We start from the raw sequence: 15,425 nt of genomic DNA, 5'->3' as shown, positions 1-15,425 counted from the left end.
ATTGGCCAGGGGCTTGGGAGGGTAAAATAAAGGGAAGTTTTCACACTTGGGCTCCTTACTTGCCTCCACTTTAAAAATATATATATATAAATAATATTTTTTTTATATAAAAAATATATTTTTTTTCATTGATTTCAGAGAGGGAGAGAGATAGAAACATCAATGATGAGAGAGAATCATCAATCGGACCTCCTGCACACCCCTCACTGGGGATCAAGCCTAAAACCTGGACATGTACCCTGACTGGGAATTGAACAGTGACCTCCAGGTTCATGGGTCAACGTTCAAGCAGTGAGCCACGCCGGCCGGGCTTGCCTCTACTTTGACTAGGTCAAAGTCCCTCTCACTATCCTGGCTCTGGGAGTAGCCTGGAGCTGGGTTGCTGAGTCATTCCTTTTGTCAGCAAAAACTGCTTTCCAGGAATTTGAACACCTAGGGAAGGAAATTAGGTGATCTGGCATTCACCTCACTTTGTTAGGTAAGAATTGCAACGATAAAAAGAATGTCAAGGAGACCAAAATCCAAAGAATGCCTTCCCACTCTTTCTCTAAATTGTACGTCTTGTTTTCTCGTCAAAATTTAAAGCCACTTATTAGAATTAATATGTGTGTACATGCGGCCACATGTCCCTGTACAATGAGAATTTTAAAAAATTAAAGCCAATCAAAGGCCTGGGCTCCCAGGCAGCACATGCCTATATTTCTAAATGCTTGTGTGGGGCGTTCTTCTCATTCTAGGCAGGTCCTCTTATATATTTGAGATGCTGGCTTCTGCTGCTCTGTTTATGTTTGTTGGTTGGGATTTTTATGTGTTTTTAATGGTCCTTCGTTAGTTTAATGACCACTCGGCAGCAGGAGCATCATGAATGCCTAATTGCTCAGCGCTGGTCTGTGTGGCTCCAGAGCTGTTTTTAAGTGACTGGATATTTTGGGTGGTGGATGGGGAAGCACTGAGATCCTGTGCTGGGGAGAAGATTCTAGAAAGATGGACAGCTCTGGCAAAGCTCTGCAAATGAACGGGACCCATGCTGGTCTCATGTTTGAGCTTAGAATGGCTTTTCATTTGTGTTGGCAGGAAGCTAGCTCGGCTCCCCCACCTTGCCGACACAGCGACAGGAAGCAGAGAGAGAGAGAACTCTGTGTGGAGAGGGGTTTTATAGGGGGTTGGAGTAAGGGGAGGAGAAAGGGCTGTGGCCTTGCCGATTGGCCAGGCGCAAGTCGGTGTCTTGTTCCTGGGTGTGGTTAGCAGAGGCTTAGACTTCCGGGAAGAAGCTCCTTGCCAACCACATGGCCAAGGTAAGATGGAGCGCTTACCCTGGGGCAAGATGGAGGGCGTAGCCCTCACCCTTTCAGTGAGAACCGTCTATCTTCCTTCCCCTCGGCCATCCTCTGAAACAGGATCAGTTACGCTCATTCCTGTTGGCTTGCATCGAAGCTGGGATTTTTGCAGGCCGAGAAACAGGCATTTTGGCAGTAATTGAGTCTAACCATGCCATCGCACAGATAGGGAGATAGAGATCCAGAGACCGTAAGTGGCTCAAACAGCAAATATTGGCACCAATGCAGGTTTCAAGTGTCTTGGTCTGGTTCCTTGGTTACTATGTCCAACCTGACTTTTCTGGTTTGTGTCTGGGCAGTTGAATAAAATGAAGCCCTCCCTTGTCAGAGCTTTCCAAAGCAAGGACAAATGGACATATGTTGGTTTTATTACATAATTAATCATTGTGTTTTCCTGATTATAAAGTCGTGCACATTTTACACAACAGCAGAGAGATGTAAAGAAGAAAGTCACCAGTAATCCTTATATCCTGAGACAACCACGTCAGTGTTCGCTGTATCCCCTTCTAATCTTTCAGCAAGTGAGTGTATGTCCCCTTTTTATCTCAGGGAAAGGGAAGGAGAGGGAGAGAGAGATAGAAACATCAGTGATGAGAGAGAATCATCGATCAGCTGCCTCCTGCATGTCCCCTACTGGGGATGGAGCCCGCAACCCCGGTATGTGCTCTGACTGGGAATTGAACCGTGACCTCCTGGCTCATGGATGGATGCTCAACCACTGAGCCATACCAGCCAGGTACTATGTCCCCTTTTAAAACGAAGACTGGATCTTACTGTTCAAATAGTTTGGCATGTTTTACTCCTTTTCTCATTAACCTTTAGTAATCTCCATACTCGAAAATTTTAAAAATGTACATTCTTTTTTGTGCTCAAAAACATGAGGTCATGTGACTGGGGGTGGGGGGAGGGAGGAAAACAGCTCCTTACAAGGAAAACAATAAAAAGAAAATGCAAAAGGATTATGCAAAATCATTTTGTACCAGTGCCTTCAGAATGTCCTGCACCTCCTACCTATGTTCATCTCTGAAGCAGTAACGGAATGTTCTTTTTTAAATGTCAACTTTCTTTAAGCACAATTCATGTACGTTAAACTGCATCTATTTAAAGGATGTAATGCACTGGGCCCATTCCCTGCCCCAGTCAGGCAGCCACTGATCTGCTTTTTTTTTTTTTTAAATGTATTACTTTATTGATTTCAGAAAGAAAGGGAGAGGGAGAGGGAGAGAGAAACATCAATGATGAAAATCATTGATTGGCTGCCTCCAGCATGTCCCCTACTGGCATGTGCCCTTGGCCGGAATTGAAACTGGGGCCCTTCAGTCCACAGGCCAACGCTCTATCCACTGAGTCAAACCAGCTAGGATTGATCTGCTTTTGTACACGAGATACTTGCATTTTCTAGAAATTTTATAATGAAGTTATACAGGGTATCTCCTTCTGTGTCTGGCTTCTTTCACTGGGGAGGTATTTGTGTTTTCATGTAAATTTTAAGAGGTACTTCATACAGAAAAGTAGAAAAATCTTAAGTGTAGAGCTCAACCTATGTTATCATTTTGAAAAATGCTTTATCAGGATTAAGTTTCTTTAATGGAGACCCAACATAATAGTGGCTGTGAACAGGTAAAAGTGTATTTCTTAGGTAAAAATCCTGAATCCCTATGACAACTCAATTGCACAGAATTCTTAGGAACCCAGGCTCCTTCCAGCTCACAAGGGTGTGGCCCTTGTCCTTGTGGGGCAGGAAGAGACGTTCCTCTACCCATTCTAGGTCCTTCTGTCTGGTCTAATCATTAAATTGACTATGAGCCAGATTCGCAAGAGAAAATAACAAAATTTAATTACATACCTATGTACGGGAACCCCATATACCTGACCGAGTCAGAGACCCCACATAATGAGAGGTTCCAGAACAGAAGTATACGTGACTTTCTGGGCTAAGGAAGGAGGTGAGGCTCCTGGGGTTCTGGATTCACATGCCAAAGTGGCACATGTTGGGGAGGCCTGTGCTGAACCCCTTCATCATCCTTATGTTCTAAGATGGTGACCAGAGCTCCAACCTTCACATCTGCCTTCCAGGCAGGGAAAGAAATAGAAACAAAGGACAAAGACCATGTGCAACTGTCTTTTATTTTTTTTAATATTCATTTCTTTTTTTAAAAAAAATATATTTTATTGATTTTAGAGAGGAAGGGAGAGGGAGAGAGAGATAGAAACATCAATGATGAGAGAGAATCATTGATTGGCTGCCTCCTGCTTGCCCCCTACCGGGGGTCGAGCCTGCAACCCAGGCTTGTGCCCTTGGCCAGAATTGAACCCGGGACCCTTCAGTCCGCAGGTTGACGCTCTATCTATTGAGCCAAACCAGCTAGGGCAATGTGCAACTGTCTTTTAAGGCAGGTTCTGGGAAGTTGCAATGGGGTCCTTTGCCCTCATCTCAATGGACAGTACTTAATTGTGTGACCACACCTCGCTGCAAGGGACATTGGGAATTGGTCACTCCCCCTCCCCCAGTAGTCATATACTTGCATGAAAATCAGGGACTCTGTTACTCTGGAAGACGGGGAGAATAGATTGGGGGATAAACCCGGGTCGTTCCTTCGTAGGGTTGTCTGTAGGGAGGTTAACCGCTCCTCCTTGCCGGAAACGTAGGTTTCCTCCAGGGTTTTGGCTTTGACAAACCTTGCTGTGATGACACCCTTGCGCCTCTTCTTTAGCCAGGCCCTTTGGCAATATGTGGTTATTTACTTTTACATTCAAGCTAATTAACACTTTAAAAAAATTCAATTCAGTTTCTGAGCCATAGTAGCCCCATTTCAAAGACTCAGTAGCCATGTGAGAGTCAGTGGCCAGTGGCTGCTGGCTGCTGTAATGGATAAGCAGATATAAAATATTTACATCATTGCAGAAACGTGTACGGACAACACTGCTCAAGCTAAGACATCTTTCAGGGTGCCGGGCCTGGCGGTCCACGGGTGGGCTTACTCAGCCCCCTTGACATCATCTCAGCCAGGCTGCCTTCTCCAGGGCCCAGCCTGCAAACCACACGTGCTCTTTCCCCTTATGGTCGGCCCACCCTCTGCAGACAGAACTTCGTCTTAGGTCACGTGCCCTGGGAGCTGTCATCTTAGGTCACGTGCCCTGGGAGCTGGCCTCTGGACGAGTGGGCTGGGTTGTGGACTTACAGAAAATAGCGAGCACTGACTTGGTTTTCGTGGAGCCATTCTTCCTAGGTGGTGAGAGTGTCGGCATGGCCTGCGGGTAGCCTGGGCCGCCTCGCCAGTTTTATATTCCTTTTGTGGGAGGATAGGATGGGAGCGGGAGGAATTGAGTCCGCCTAACCGCCCCGAGTCAGAATTGCAAAGGTGGCACTGCGGGGTGGATGAATGCCATCACCCAGGAAATGGAGAAGGGCTTAAGCACGTCTGTCTTCTGAAAACCGCGGTATGTTTAGCTCCACAGCAGTTTAAAGCAGATTTAAATGCACAGTGGATAGTGATAACTTTCACAGCTGAGCGGCCTCGGAGGACATCTGCTCGGATGCTATGCAAACACAATCTGCCTGGCTCCGTGTGTTTATTTTTCTTTTGACAGTGATAAGTGCTAGAGGGAGAGAGCGAGGATTTCAAGATCCATCATAGAGTAAACTGGGTTGGGGCCCAAGGTCTCCTCGGAAGGAAGAGTTTACGCTGCAGTAGCCCCTTTTCCCCCCAACCCCACCCCCCATGGGGAGATTGGATGTCTAGTGGAGACAGTGAGGTGGTCTGCCGGGGTTCTTGTTCCAGCATCTAGAAGGGTTCAGCAATCTGGAGAAGGGCTGTGTGTAGCTTAATAAAGAGTCCAGAGACAAGCAAAGGGTCAGGTTTCATTTACAGAGTCCATTGTCAGATTGGAAGAATTTGCCTACGGCTGTTCAGGTGTTTGGCCAGTAGGAGGCAATAACATGTAGATTAAGATGCCCTGAGCTGTCTGGCAGCCAAGCAATCATCCCTTTTCAGGTTTGGGGAAATGCCCTTGCCACTCCAGACGATTCAGCCCTGCTGTCATGCTGGAATTGGCTTCCGGCAGTGGTCCTGACCTGTGTGTTCTGCAGTGAAGGGGCCGACAGAGTGGCCGGAGCCCCCAGGCCACGGGCACCTTCATCTGCCTTTTCTCTGGGTGCAGTGACATGAAAGGTCAGAGGCAGTTCGTTGGAGCTCAGGGCCGGGATCCTTCCAGTGGCTGACAGCTCACCCCTTTGTCTAAGTCTCTTCGGTTGGGTGGGGTCAGCTCTTCCTGTTAGAAAGTTCTCATCTTGACTCTGCGGTGGCCCCTCTGTGCCCTGGAGCAATGAGCTGTGACCTGCTCCCTGGAGAGGACTGGGGAGACGGCTCCTGGGTTGGAGACCCAGCTCTGCAGTCCTGGCTGTGTGGCCCTGCAGGCTACTTATCCTGTGCCCTTGAGTTTCCTACTTCCCACCCCGCATCTACTAGGACCTGCCTCGTAGGAATGTTGTGAAGATTGAATGCGTTAATAATATATGAAGCATTGAGAACATTTTGCTAAGGTTAACTTGTGTTGTTACTTTTATTATTTGCTCCCATAAATCTTTTTCCTCCTAAGCCTCCTTGCAGGCAGGCAGGTGGGTGGTCACCCCTCCCCCCTGACATCTAACCAGAGGGTTCAGGCAGGTCTCTGACCCAGGGAGGAGCGGGTGGCCAGGCCAAATTGGCCACAGCGTGGAAGCTGGCAGGCACAGGGAAGAGTGGAGCTGTGGAACCAGGCAGTCGACCCTTAGTGCTGACCCCTGCACTGGATTATCACCTTCTGCAGAGGCAGGTCTAGCACGGGCAATGACTTAGCAATTCCACTCCTAGGTATGTACCCAAGAGAAATACCTGTGTGTGGTCGCCGACGGATATGTACCTGGGTGTCCTTACAGCACCCTTTGAAAGCTACCCCAATGCCAACTAATAAAAGAATGGATAAATAGATTGCACTGTGTTCACACAGTGGAATACAATACAGCAATGAAAATAATTGTTCTGTGTGTAAAAACAGGGCTGAATCTCACAAACATGTCAAATTCGAGACAAAGCTAGACAGAAAAGATTACATGCTGTATGATTCTATTCGTATAAAGTTTAAAGACAGGTAAAGCGAATCTGCTGTTATAAGTCAGGAGAGTGGTTACCTTTGGTGGGAGGGGATGGCCAGGAGGGCACCTGAAGGGTGACTCGGGGCCCTGGTTATGTTCTCTGTGTGTTTTTTTTAATCAGGGCGTGTTCAATTTGTGAAAATTATGATTTGTGCTTTTCTTTATAAATGTTATATTTAAATAAAGTATTTGATTTGAAAACAAACCCAAAAGGTAAGGCAGTTGATCCAAACAGTATTTCACTGGAGACCACTATCAGCGTTCTAGTTTTCTGGCTGATGCTCGTCAATTGCTGCCTCCTGGTGACCCCAGATCTGGGCTCCTGTCCTGAAAATGGGCCCCTTCTTTCATCTCTCTTGCTCACGGTCCAAGAGCAGAACCGAGGACTGTGCGGGAACCCGTGGTCCTGCCTTGGCCTCCCCCCACCTGCCCCGCGTCCTTACCCGCAGGGATGTGTGACAGCTTTCTGGCCTCCTTGTCTCCTTCGCAGAACATCGTAGCGGTGGGAGCGGGCTTCTGCGACGGTCTCCACTGCGGAGACAACACCAAAGCTGCCGTCATCCGCCTGGGACTCATGGAAATGATCGCCTTTGCCAAGATCTTCTGCAAGGGCCAGGTGTCCACAGCCACCTTCCTGGAGAGCTGCGGCGTGGCCGACCTGATCACCACCTGCTATGGGGGCCGGAACCGCAGGGTGGCCGAGGCCTTTGCCCGGACTGGAAAGGTAGCCCCTGGCCTGCCCTCCCCACCCCCATCTCCCACTTGTGACCCCTGGGCTGGGTGGGGTGAGCACAGTGCAGCGGAGGTGGAGGCCAGGGTTTGATGGGTGCTGGTTTGTCCTGTTTACCTGTCTGCTTTCACTTAAAGTGCTTCAGTCTTACATCCTTTATCTTCTACATCTGTTTTTTAATATATATATTTATATTGATTTCAGAGAGGAAGGGAGAGGGAGAGAGAGAGAGAAAAACATCAATGATGAGAGATCATTGATTGTATATATTTATATTGATTTCAGAGAGGAAGGGAGAGGGAGAGAGAGAGAGAAAAACATCAATGATGAGAGAGAATCATTGATTGGCTGCCTCCTGCACGCCCCACACTGGGGATCCAGCCTGCAACCTGGGCATGTGCCCTGACTGGGAATTGAACCGTGACCTCCTGGTTCCTAGTCAATGCTCAACCACTGAGCCATGCCGGCCGGGCTGTCTTGTACGTCTTCATCTTTCTTAGGCTTGTAGCAGAGGAATGCAGCTCCGCTTCCCCACTCTCCTCCGGAAATGAGTGACTCTCTAGTCCTTACCGGAGATTATTTCTCATCCTTTGTTTTTAAGACCATTGAAGAACTGGAGAAGGAGATGCTGAATGGGCAGAAGCTCCAAGGACCTCTGACTTCGGCGGAAGTGTACCGCATCCTCAAGCAGAAGGGGCTGCTGGACAAGTAAGTCCCGTGTCTCCCTGACACCGGAGAAACACTCATCATCCCTCTCCCCTCATGACCTGGTCCGTGCACACGCGCACAGCTGTGTCACGAGTGTGCCAGGACTTTCTGAGGTTAGCGCCATCCTTTGTGTGACGTGAACATCTGTGGCAGGAAACACCCACCTGCCCTGAAAATGGGTGTTGACACAAAACACAGGCCCAGCTTAGCTTCGGGAAGAAGAGCTTCATTCTTCGTATTATAAAACAGGAAGTTTAGGACTCTGGATTGTTTGGTAAGAGCTACATGTTACCAGTTTTAAATTTAAAAAAAAAATGAATGCTTTGTTGGCTTTGTAAAAAGATAGAATCTTGTTAATAAACTGCCAAGCAATTCAGAAATGAAGGGAAGACACGTCACCCCAGAATTCAACTGCGGGCAGTGAAGGGACCTGTGTGAAGGATTGGTGAGCAGCCTTGCAGCCTGCCCTCGTGTGGATGGATGGATGGATGGATGGATGTTTGGACGGACGGACGGATGCATGCATGCATCCGGATAGAATCTTGTTAATAAACTGCCAAGCAATTCAGAAGTGAAGGGAAGACACGTCACCCCAGAATTCAACTGTGGGCGGTGAAGGGACCTGTGTGAAGGATCAGTGAGCAGCCTTGCAGCCTGCCCTCGTGTGGATGGATAGATGGATGTTTGGACGGACGGATGCATGCATGCATCCCGTCTCCGCTGCACCTTTCAGGCTGGTCACATGGTAAAGGTGGGCTCAGGTCAGCTGGATTTGCCACCCGATCGAGGGAGGAAGCCCCACAGCACCTCCAAAGCTACCCGGCCACCCTGAGGCTGCCCCTTGCTGATTTGTTGAGCCTTCCTCCATAATCACAATGCTTTACATTGATGTTTCCATCTCTCTCTCCCTCTCCCTTACTCTCTAATGCAGAGGTTCTCAACCTGTGGGTCGCGACCCCTTTGGCAGTCGAACGACCCTTTCACAGGGGTCACCTAAGACCATCCTGCATATCAGATATTTACATTACAATTCATAACAGTAGCAACATTACAGTTATGAAGTAGCAACGAAAATAATTTTGTGGTTGGGTCACAACATGAGGAACTGTATTTAAAGGGCCAGAAGGTTGAGAACCACTGCAATGCTTATGCAGTGTATCTGTGTATCCTTAACTCTCCGTAATTCTCTGTGGGACAGAGGATGTCTGATTGCCTGGGAGAGTAGGGAGCTAGGCAGCTCTGTGGATGCTGCCAGGAGGTGGGTTACAGGCAGCGTCTCTCTAGTTGCGTCTCCTTCATCCTCTCACGTCAGCCCAGGTGTCTGCTGGTCCCAACCTGGCATCCTTACCTTACCCTGCTCTCCTCTTTCTACCCATAGAATTCCCTAAGGAAAGTGGAAAATGAGGGAGGACAGGGCATTTGTCTTCCTTCTTTAATTTGCATTTTATATTTCCGAAATGGCTTTTAAAATCGGCCAGGCAGAGATGGAAGTCATAAACAAGCCCTCAGAGGAGGAGAATTACCTTTAAACCGTGACTTCCAGGAAAACACCTCCGACACGCATGGTTCTCCTCACATACTTAACAGCAGACAGTGATGCGCTGGTGTGCGTGGCTGGCCTCCTCAGTGGCCATTCGTTCTTTATCAGGGATGTGTCTAAAGTCTTAAACAATACCTGGGTGTTTGGTGATGGTTAGTATCTCCCAATCACCATTTTAAAGAGGGATCCGTGTGACGAGTTTATAAATTCACAAGTTGGCTGGCCGTCTGCATTCATCACTTCACCTGGGAGAACACAGCCTGGAACGGGCATTCTGGGATCGGGCCCTGCCTGCTTTAAAAAGCAGATGTAATCAAGCAGGCGCAGCTCGGCTCTGAGCAGACGCCTCTCCTCAGTCATGTCCCATTTTCTCCCTTCTGACTAGAAATCGAACAGGCTGTGCCTGTGCTTAATGAGGTCTCTGGAGGGGGCGCCCCCTTCTCCCGGGCTGGAGTGTAGAGCATGTGGGACTCTCCCTCCCCTGCACCTGCTTCCCCAGCCTGCCCAGGCGGAGTCGAGCTCTAACCTTCTCCTGTGTGCCACCTCTTGGCCTTGATTTTTTTCTTTTTTCATTCCGGCCTGGTCTCCCTCTTATGTCCTTCTCTCCTCCCTCCTCCATTGCTACGAAAAGAGCCCCGAGCAGGAGGGCAGCATTTAAGGCCATCTGCATCTTACTAGCCACGTAGTCTCAGACAGGTCAGCATTTTAGCTGTTCTATGCCCTAGGCTCTTTATCCACAAAACGGAACTGGTAGACCAGATGATCACCATGGTCCCTTGTCCCTCGAGTATTCAGATTCAGAGGCCTCCTGCTCTGACAGAATGAGGTCTACAGTCCTTGGGCTGACATTTGAGGCTGCCCTCTCGGTCCAGTACAGGCATACCGCATTTTGTTGTACTTCACCGATATTGCTTTTTTCATAAGTCAAGATCCCCCCCCCCCCCCCCCCGCCAGTAAAAAAAGATTTACCTGCTTTATTGCGATACTTGCTTTGTTGTAGTGGTCTGGAACTGAACCCCCAATACTCTAAGGCAGTGTTTCTCAACCTTGGCTGCACATTAGAATCACCTGGGAATCTTTTTTAAATCCTGATTTCTGGGCCTCATCCCCCGGAAATTCTGTTTCTTTGTTATGGGGTGGGGGCACATATATATATAGATATAGATATCTAGATATAGATATATATAGATATAGATATTTTTTTAAGGAATGTAGGAGATGGTCACAGGTAGCACACTAATCTGCCATCTGTTAGGTCAAAAAAACTGATCCGTTGTCTGAGGTAAACCAGATAGCTTAACTTGTCTTTTCCTATTTCCCCCCTCCACCCCAACTAGGTTTCCATTGTTTACTGCCGTCTATCAGATCTGCTATGAAGGCAAGCCCGTGCAAGAGATGCTGTCTTGTCTCCAGAGCCATCCAGAGCATTTGTAAAGTGGACCATGCAGCATGTCAGGCAGCGTAAATCATGTTTGGGGTTCACGTGGAAACTGGGACTTGGCAACAAGAAGTTGGCTTGACTGTAATCCCATCATGGATGTGTATGAATTTTTACAGGCTCGCTTTTGAATTTCAAGAAGGAGATCATTGGCTAAGATGCACTGGGCAACAACTAGACGCACATATGTGAGCGCATGAGTGTGTGTGTTCATTTCTCATTCTGTGGATGTTTGCATGCATGAACCAAAATTAAAAGTCCTTTTTAAAGATTACTTTTGAAACTTTCCCACTGTGGTAGCTTATAAGACTGGAACTATCTCAGCTGAGTTTTTTAGATCTAATTTATATCTTTGAGTGAAGGAATTTTTTTTTTCTCATTCTCTTGATATTAAAATTTAACCAGCATTGATAACGTGGTAGAATGAAAGAGCGAATGCGTTCAAAGATCAACAGACTGTAACTTTTAAACACTATCTCAAAGCCAGCGTAATTAATGACTTTGTGAGGCGATCTCTTTTTTTAACAACTAGATGTTTTTAATTAGGTAATCCACTCTGTAATTCCCTCTCACTGCAGTTTTCTGCGTTTTTAGCCTCTTTTCTCTTCATGAGCTGCCAGGATGTGCAGAACACAGAAAACTCATCTGGAATTTTCCTGCTGTGACTGGCACATCTTTCTGATTAACCACACTAGTGCAATGGTTTTTGTTTTGTGCAAACATTTCCTTTAAGCTTCACAGATCCTCTGAGAGGGGCTGCTGTTATTCCTTTTGAAGATGCTGTCACTGTGCCTGGTCACCTGATAAGGAGGGGGCAGAGCCAGGAGTCAACTCTAGTGCTCCCCCCACCCCACCCCACCCCACCCCCTAAGGTGCCCTGGGACCTTCTCAGATGTCCCTGGGCTGATTTGACCTCCAGCCAATTGGTTGCGTCAGAGGCCACAGGCAGCCTTTCTGGAGGCCATGGGAGGGCTTCCTGCAGCTGAGATTTGTGTGGGGCATTGTTGATGCCACTCAAAGCGTGGCCCTCGCTCCATCAGCTCCACTTGGAGTCTCTTAGAAATGCAGGCTCCCAGGTCCCACCACAGACCTCGGAAGTGGGAACGGTATCTGTGCTTTAACACCCCTCCCACATGTTTCTGACGTTCACTACGATTTTAGAAGCACTACTGTAGAAACTTAACTTTACAATAGCATTTCTCAACCCTTGTTCCATAGGCGACTAGTGTCCTGGGACCCAGCAGGGGGGGCTTCTGGGTGTTCCCTGGCAAGGTCAGGTGAGTTTGGGGAAAGCTGAATCTTAAAGGTATAGAATGTATGTTAGCATGTCAGTGGAACCTGTTTATGTAACCTAGCCAGGCCCAAGCACATTCGATTACGGAGATTTTATTTTGGCAAGGAAACCTGTGAAAGTTTCTAAGGGACACTGTTCTAGGCTGAGGTCACCTTCGATAACTCAAGTTTACCCATCTCTCCCTGCACAAAATTAGGATGAATAATGACCTGTGGTCGTGTTCATTCTCACCTTTTCCAGCTCAGGCCTGCCACGAAGCTCTGATGAAGCTTTAAGGTGACACTGGCAAGTACAACCAAGTAGGTGTCAGCTCCGCTGAAACGCACATTATGGGGAATACGTGCTTTTAATTCTAGAATTAGAATGGGAATCACTGTATCTTCTTAAATGAGATTGGTTTCAGGATAGCATTACAATGACCTTAGATAGCACTTGATAAACTATTAAGGGAACATATGAATGTCACTTACATATTTATGGATTTTCAGTCACTTTGTGAGATTTTTGACCTTTTATATTTCTGTGGGAATTTTAAGAACTCTATCCAAATCATTTTGGGGGTGTTATAAAGCCCCATCCACAGAAGAATGTGAAAGCACACAAAATGCTCCAAGTTTTATTGATTTTAGTGCCACTATTAAGTTGATCAATTTTTGCTTGTCACATGATTCATGTTTTTTAAAAGTTTGTACATAGGTAACAAAGTGTTACTTTTTAAGATACATAAAAGGGCTGTGAGCTAATTGTGGTGTCTATTAAGTAGGATAATCAGAGCTGAGGAATTCTGTCTTTCGTGTGTTCTCATCTGCATTCACCCTTCCTGCTCTGGGTTTTGTACGTGAGTGTTTTTTCTTTACAAATGCTCTCTTACCGCTCGGAAGTCTGCTGACTGTACCTCTTGAACATACTTATAGTATGCCGCGCATCATGGAAAAACGCAAATTTTATTGTAAGTTTGTGCTCTGTTGTCAATATTTATTACTCTATGAGTTATCTACTAGTATTTTTTGTAATCACCTGTTGTCTACCATCTCTCATTAATTATGGTAACAAAGAGGGAGACATCTAGAAGAGAAGCTTAATTTGTACTATTTCAGCCAATCTGTGAATGTAAAAACTATACTGTTGCCTTGTTGTATCCCAACCTACTGTAATGCGGAACAGTTGTCTGTCTTGAAACCCGGCCTAGCCGGTAGAGTGGAGCTAAACTCCTCCTGGCTTTTCACTAAACTGTTTTAACTGTAACAAGGCGCCATGGCATCGGCCCAAGGAGTGTTGGGATGCCAGCATGCAAAGGGTTCTGTAGTTTTTCCATTAATTCTAATCAAAGAGCCTTTTACTTACATGTGTACTGTATTTGTTTACAGACTATATAGGTGGATATAATTGATATAATTTAAAAGCTTGGTTTAATAAACATTTAACCCCTAAACCTGTGCTACTGATCTTATCCTTTTTAAAAATCAGTTAATAGCTTTATCTATTTAGGGAAGCTCTTTTTTCCCCCCCTAAAATTGTACTGCATTAACAATAATAAAAAGGCAATTTTTAAAAGAAAGGCTTCATTTCTAATTCCAGTCTTCAAACACAGCCCTGGTCAGGGCACTGGGGGAAGGCAACCAATCTCTCTCTCTCTCTCTCTCTCTCTCTCTCTCTTCCTTCCTCCCTCCCTCCCCACCTCCTTCCCTCTCTTTCACTCTCTAAAAATTAATGGAAAAAGTATCCTTGAATGAAGATTAACAACAAAGAATTTAGAAGACTACCCTACCAATCCCACTGTAAAAAGTAAAAATTTGTTACTCAAAACTACAATTTTGTTAAAGCAGCCAATAGTTGGTGGTGCTGAAAGTTTATATAGGCACAAAATGGGACATATAAGTGAAATGTTTATAAGCAAGAAAAATTAATATTAAAAACAAACAAAAAAAACACTGCAAATTGACCTTTTAGGCAAAAGCCCAGAAGACTCCTATGAAAAACCAGCTGACCATGGGGTAAGATGCTGTCTGAGGAAATTCATTTCCAGTGAACCATGACCCTCCTGTCCACTAGGGGTCACTCTTTGGGAATGACTTTTCCTGAGGCGGTTGGCAGTCTGAAAAAAAGTTGCATCATTGTCCCTGTGACTTTCTGGTCAAGTTTTCAGAATACATTTCTTATGAACAAAGCTGAGTTTTTGCTTGGCAGTTGTCAAGTGTCTGGGTTTCATTTGGACTTTTTAACTCAACACCGACCACACATTTTGAGGTACAACAATTTTACTTTCACTCTGCCCTCTATCCACTTACACATCTGGTTGGATTTTTTGTTGTTTCTGTATCTTTTTCCCTTCCCTGATGTTGGACACCCACTTATGTCTGATTTGGCTAAATATCTGTCTTCTCCCCCTCATTCTGACACTGCCATTCTAACAAAAGCAGAAACACCTGCTGCTTGCTTTTTGCTCTCAAGAAAGACCTGGGAACATACCTGGGAAATACTTTTAAAGGGTGGACCTTTCATGCTTTAAAGAAGTTTTAGCAAATAGGGTGGTAGACATTGAAAAGAAAAATCCTGCCCAGCTGGCATGGCTCAGTGGTGAGCGTTGACCTATGAACCAGGATGTCATGGTTCGATTCCAGGTCAGGACACATGCCCGGGTTGTGGGCTCCTCCCAGCAGGAGGCAGCCGATCAATGATTCTCTTTCATCGATGTTTCTCTCTCTCTTTCTCCCTCTCCCTTCCTCTCTGAAATCAATATATATATATATTTTATTTAAAGTAAAAATCCTTCCCTCTGGTTTCCCTCTCCATTCTCTTTGGAGATAGATATGTCTATCTCTGAATTTTCACTTTGAGGCCATTTTGTCAAGTCCCTTCTAAGGCCCTGTACCTATCTTTGTTTTCTTCCACTCATACTCTTTTTCTTAGAGTTCTTTGCCCTCCAGTTGCAAAAGCTTCTGGCCCCTTAAAATGAGTTCACACTACGTTTCAGGATTTTGGAGTCAGGTGGGGATTCAAACTTTGAATCTCTGTGAATTTGGGCGAGTTACTTAACCTCCCTGGGCTCCAATTTTCTGATCTATGAACAGTGTCAGGCTTCATGAGAAGTCAGAAAACAAGTCATTTGCTTTTCACAGTTCCCTGAGCACACCAGGGGACTTCAAGATGGAAAGTACCCAGGGAGAAAAGGACATCCATATTTGGTTTGAATTGCTTGGGGGCCCTCAAAGCTCCGCAGATGTCCTGGAGGCAAGAGCACATT

At 46.2% G+C, this 15,425-nt stretch overlaps 1 protein-coding gene across 1 annotated transcript in view; it reads left to right on the top strand.

The window, feature by feature from the left end:
• Positions 1 to 13,735, top strand: part of GPD1L (glycerol-3-phosphate dehydrogenase 1-like) — a gene marked incomplete at its 5' end in the record, with an annotated part of 37,200 nt that extends 23,465 nt beyond the window's left edge. Inside the window, 3 exons of the mRNA XM_014548386.1 lie at positions 6,962 to 7,195; positions 7,803 to 7,909; positions 10,787 to 13,735. Of these exons, the coding sequence (XP_014403872.1) occupies positions 6,962 to 7,195; positions 7,803 to 7,909; positions 10,787 to 10,883 (438 nt within the window). The remainder of the gene's footprint in view (positions 1 to 6,961; positions 7,196 to 7,802; positions 7,910 to 10,786) is intronic.
• Positions 13,736 to 15,425: the final 1,690 nt, after the last annotated feature.

The sequence above is a fragment of the Myotis brandtii genome, unplaced genomic scaffold (genome assembly GCF_000412655.1).
Source record: "Myotis brandtii unplaced genomic scaffold, ASM41265v1 scaffold506, whole genome shotgun sequence".
NCBI lineage: Eukaryota > Metazoa > Chordata > Mammalia > Chiroptera > Vespertilionidae > Myotis > Myotis brandtii.
Note: the sequence above shows the minus strand (reverse complement) of the source record. Positions and strands in the feature narration are given on the sequence as shown.